The sequence below is a fragment of the Arvicola amphibius genome, chromosome 14 (genome assembly GCF_903992535.2).
Source record: "Arvicola amphibius chromosome 14, mArvAmp1.2, whole genome shotgun sequence".
In the NCBI taxonomy this organism is placed as follows: domain Eukaryota; kingdom Metazoa; phylum Chordata; class Mammalia; order Rodentia; family Cricetidae; genus Arvicola; species Arvicola amphibius.
In genome coordinates, this window is record NC_052060.1 from 4113692 (window position 1) to 4119245 (window position 5554).

The 5554-nt window shown below is 43.9% G+C and overlaps 1 protein-coding gene across 1 annotated transcript; it reads right to left on the minus strand.

The window, feature by feature from the left end:
* Positions 1 to 758: 758 nt before the first annotated feature.
* On the minus strand, positions 759 to 2255 carry LOC119801162 (mucin-2-like). Its single transcript, XM_038311650.1, has one exon. It carries the CDS (start codon positions 2253 to 2255, stop codon positions 759 to 761), a length of 1497 nt encoding a protein of 498 aa, XP_038167578.1.
* Between the last annotated feature and the right edge of the window lie 3299 nt (positions 2256 to 5554).

The following is a 5554-nucleotide window of genomic DNA, read 5'->3' on the forward strand; positions in this document are numbered from 1 at the left end:
TGAGTTAATGAGGGCAGAATGTGTGTAGCTCATTGTGAGAGTGTGTGGAGATGTGCAGGGAAAGAGTGGATTGGTATGCATCAGGGCTAATTAAAAGGAAAAATGGGGGAACAAAGAGGAAAACTCGTACTAAAGCGCATAAGGTGCATCCCGACTTCGGGGTGCAGTAGTGAGGATGAGAGGTAGTAGCTTAGGACATAGAAAATGGCTGGGTATGTCTTAGCCAAATGCAGAAGGACCTTTGGGTGCCAGTATACAATACCTAGAGACTCTTCCATGGGAGCCTCCTAATGTGTCTTTACAGCTCTCTGGGAGTACATTGTGATGGTTAATGCTAATGAGATGACATCTATACCAATCCTTGTCAGGATATAGGTCTTGACTCACAGAGGGAGGCAAAGGAGTGGGAACAATTCAGCATATGTCACACAGAGGCAAGCGTGCACTTAAAAGCAATTTAATGGGGGCAAAGCAGGAAACATGCATTTTTTTTTTCATAGAGAATCCCATAGAGTTCTGCTTCAGAAGAACTCTGAGGAATCAAAGAACATTCAAGACACTGAGATCTTCCACTTAACTCAGAGGCTCTAAAGATACCTTGGAGAGTATAGAGAAAGATAACATAGCATGCATTTTTAGGGTACAGTAGTGAGTGTGGCAAAAGATTGTGATCTCTAGACAATGGGGAAGAAGCAGACAGGAAGGAGTTCAGCAGCAGGTGACTGGCTCTTTAAGGGCCTGGCTGGCTATGGACTATGTTACTTCTGCTTGGTCTTCTGCTGAGTTGATTGTGGAATGACATTTGTGGGGTATACCTCAGTAACCTTAGCCTGACATGGTTCTGGTACCTTAGAATATCCCTGGCCAGGTACATTGGTGTAGCCCTGATCAGGGACCTTGGTATAGTTGGGTTCTGAGACATTCACATAGCCAGGTTCAGTGAAATTGGTAGTGCATGGCCCAGGAACCATGGTACAATCTGGCCCAGGGATGTTGGTAGAGCATGGCCCGGGAACTGTGGTATAATCTTGCCTAGTGGTATTGGTAGTGCATGGCCCAGGGATTGTGGTATAATCTTGTTTACTGGCATTGGTAGTGCATGGCCCAGGCATTGTGGTATAATCTTGCTCAGCAGTGTTGGTCAAGCGTGGTCCAGGGATTGTGGTATAATCTTGTTTACTGGTGTTGGTAGTGCATGGCCCAGGCATTGTGGTATAATCTTGCTCAGCAGTGTTGGTCAAGCGTGGTCCAGGGATTGTGGTATAATCTTGTTTACTGGTGTTGGTCGTGCATGGCCCAGGCATTGTGGTATAATCTTGCTCAGCAGTGTTGGTCAAGCGTGGTCCAGGGATTGTGGTATAATCTTGTTTACTGGCGTTGGTAGTGCATGGCCCAGGCATTGTGGTATAATCTTGCTCAGCAGTGTTGGTCAAGCGTGGTCCAGGGATTGTGGTATAATCTTGTTTACTGGTGTTGGTAGTACATGGTCCAGGCATTGTGGTATAATCTTGCTCAGCAGTGTTGGTCAAGCGTGGTCCAGGGATTGTGGTATAATCTTGTTTACTGGTGTTGGTAGTACATGGCCCAGGCATTGTGGTATAATCTTGCTCAGCAGTGTTGGTCAAGCGTGGTCCAGGGATTGTGGTATAATCTTGTTTACTGGTGTTGGTAGTACATGGCCCAGGCATTGTGGTATAATCTTGCTCAGCAGTGTTGGTCAAGCGTGGTCCAGGGATTGTGGTATAATCTTGTTTACTGGTGTTGGTAGTACATGGCCCAGGAATTGTGGTATAATCTTGCTCAGCAGTGTTGGTCAAGCGTGGTCCAGGGATTGTGGTATAATCTTGTTTACTGGTGTTGGTAGTACATGGCCCAGGCATTGTGGTATAATCTTGCTCAGCAGTGTTGGTCAAGCACGGCCCAGGCATTGTGGTATAGTCTTGCTTAGTGGCGTTGGTAGACCATGACCCGGGCATTGTGGTATAGTCTTGGTTAGTGGCGTTGGTAGTGCATGGCCCAGGCATTGTGGTATAATCTGGCTCAAGGACGACAGTGTAGCCTGGCTCAGGCACTTTGGTGTTGAAAGGCTCTGGAGTCTTAGTGTTTCCTGGTTGTGGAACATCTGCATAGCATGGCTCCGTGATGGGTATGGGAACAAATTTTCCTTGTGGTGGAGGCTGACAAGGTTGCTTCACTTGATGCTGTTGAGGCTGAGGAGGTGCGACAAAGGGCTGTTTCTGCTGGTAGGAGCTCATGCTTCAAAGGATGCTGACCCTAGACACAGAACAACTGGTTAGGTCGTTTGAGGGAATGGGTAGAATACTAAATATTTTTCATTGCTTTTCTCCTATAAATTAATGACACTTTTATTTTCCTGAGCTGGATGGAAATCATAGATTATTTTTATAGTTGCTACTTACTTTTATGACAAAATATTAAAGTGATTTGACCATCTCTGTATAAGAAATAAATGGCTATAGTCATTTTCTTCCTTTCTCTTTTCCTTCCTTCCTTTCTTCCCTTCCTTCCTTCTTTCTTTCCTTCCTTCCTTTCTGTTTTTTGTTTTGGTTTTCGAGACAGTCCTGGCTGTCCTGTAAGTCATTCTGTAGACCAGGTTGGCCTGTAACAGCCACTCCTTCCTTTCATCCCTCCCTCCCTCCCTCCCTCCCTTTCTATTTTGGCTTTTGAGACAGGGTTTCTCTGTGAAACAGTCCTGGCTCTCCTGGAACTCACTCTGTAGACTAGGCTGGCCTCCAGCTCGCAGAGATCCACCTTCCCCTGCCTCCCAAATGTTGGGATTAAAGGCGTGAGCCACCGCTGCTCAACTTTAGTCAGTTTCATTATGAGGCTCATGTCTCATCCATCAGATTTAAGGATCTCAGGTGAGCCTAGAACATTCTCTCCTCTGGCTGCCAGTTTGCTTTGTGACTGAGCCCACAAACAGTAAAGAGGGCAGCCTCCAGCTGCAAATTATTCAATACATAAAGCTCTATATACTAAGCTATAAGAACAGGGAACTTGGGAAGTCTTGGCCTATGGGAAGAAAGGCCAGGAATTTCTCGAGATCTTGTCTTATACTAGTCCAGCACTGTGAACACCTTTGTCTTTTGTCTCTGCTGGCTTCCCTCTCTGCAGAATGGTACCTTAAAACCTGCTTCCTCTTCTCTAGTCTCTTGAATTTGTTATTTTGTTTTCCATATCTGTGTGAATGGAGCTCATATATATATATATATATATATATATATATATATACATATATGTAGTTCCATGATTTTTTTAACCTATGTATAGACTATAAACAGAACAGAACAACTCAAACCAGCAGTAAGCTCCTAGGATTGCTGCAAATCCTAGGTTTTCAATCATTTCCGGCACAAATGTCCAGAGTGGAACTCTGATAGGAACTCCTACTTGCAGGATTCCCCTCTGAGTCGTGCGCACACTTGTCCTCTGCATTTGCTTTCTGTGAGTTCTCATCTCAGTGCTGCTTGTCTATACAGGCCTGCCCACCATGGCTGCCCACCCCAGGCCTCTGCCACCTTCCAACTCCTCTTCCTTCTTCTTCCCTAGCAAGACTCCGACTCTTCCATTTCTAGTAAACCCCGTATTATATTCTTGATGAATTATAGGTTCATGGAACAAAGAAGATTTTAAGATGTGAGCATCCAAATGCATAGAGCAGCGCCTTTGATGGTGAAAACTCCCAGGTCGCGTAGAGGACACTGAAGCGCCCGTGATTTTGTCTCATCCACGACCTCCTGTCAGCCTGATGCTGCTCTTCATGGAGCCCCCCTTTTCTGATCCTCACCCCACAGCTCTAGTTGGAGAAGGGAAGTGAAACATCTGCAGAGAAAATGAGTGGATAAACCTTTAGGTTGTCGAGAGTTTCCGACCAAGATCAGCAGGGAAGAGTGGCAGAAAGTTCTGAGTGGGGAGTCTTACCTTAGAGGATGAAGCTCTCTGGACTCTCGGATCTGCCGAGAGATCTCTGGCCAGCTGGATATTTATACCGAAAAGGAACCCTTCCTTAAGGAAGTAGTTTTTGTGGAGTTGCTCTGCCTTCATTCCAGCTTTTGTGAATGAAAATCCGTGGCTTAACATTGCTTTCATGCCTACCGTCTGATGGTGATATCACCTGGCCTGACTCCACTGTCCACCCTTGTGGTGTGGCTGCTTTGATGGGGATCAGGCTTCTTGGGAGGTGATGTATTAAATCAAAAGGAAATGATAGATGCCTTGGACTAGAAACAACCCTATCCACTAATCCAGTTCAGCCTCTCAGTATTTGGAGTGGATGCAGAGGTATTTCTCGTTGCTCTGGAGGTCCCAGGGAAATGTCAATGAAGAACTTATGTGCCGGCGGACCATGCTGGCGAGGGAAACAGGAGGCTGGAAGTATGAGAGTTTTGGGAACCAGTTCTTTTCAGTGTGGAGGGAGTCCTAAAAAGGCAGGCTGGTTTTTACATTGTTTAAGTTGAAAACTTTTGATTACCAAATAATAATACGAACCTTCAAAACAAAGTGATGTTTGCTTCATGCAAATATTGCACAAAAATCAAATCAAGGTTATTAGTATATGTAGCACTTTAAATTTTTAATTTCTTTTTCAGGGCAAATGCATTCAAAATCCTCTCAGCCATTGTGAAATTTGCTATGCATTGGTGTTCACTTATTTACCCAATGGTGCCTTTAAACACCCATCCCCACTTCTCTTTCCAGTCTCTGATGGCCGTAATTCTACCTTCAGCTTCCAGAAGCTACGTGTTTTACATCCTACATATGAGCAAGCTCAGGTGATGTTTGCCTTTGCCACTTTACTAACCTCGGGGATCTCCAGTTCCAGTCCTACGTCACAAATGAAAGGATCCCATTGTGTGTGAGCACCCACTTCCTTTATCTATTAATCGTAGATAGGGCTGCAATCAACTCTGTGGTTCAGGGGTTCCTTTGACGTGGTGAATAATTTCTCAGGGGACATGTCTAGTGGTGGAATTGTAGGGTTGTAAAGTAGTTTTACTTTCAGCCTTTTCTGTGTCTTTAAAAGCTGTACTGATTTTCATTCCCACCAATTCTTTTCTCTGTATCCTGGCCAGAGTTTGTTGGGTTTTGCTTTGTTGGTAATAGCCATCCTTACCGGGGTGATGTATTTCCTTGTAGCTTTGATTTGAATTTCTCTGATGGTTAGGGTTACTGAACTTCTTTTTAATTTATCTATTCATATTTTCACTTGAGAAATTCAGTACTTTACCCAGTAGTTGCATTGGGTTATTAGGTCATTTCTTTCTATTGAATGATTTTAGTTCCTTATATAGTATGGATATTATGTCCTATCACAGATGCAGCTTAAAAGTATTTCTTTTTCAATTCTGAAGTTATCACTTAGCACTGCTGCTTTTTTTAAAAATTTTATTGTGCGGAAGCTTTTGAACTTCATTTAATACCATTTGTCAACTTGAGATTTGTTGTTTATGCGTTGTGTAATATCTAAAATTGTTTGCCCAGGCCAATGTCTAGAACAATTCCAGTAGTTACAGAAATTTCCATCATGCATTTA

Bases quoted from the DNA above. Each gene is read 5' to 3' on its own strand.
- LOC119801162 (XM_038311650.1), bottom strand. From the start codon at position 2,255: ATGAGCTCCTACCAGCAGAAACAGCCCTTTGTCGCACCTCCTCAGCCT.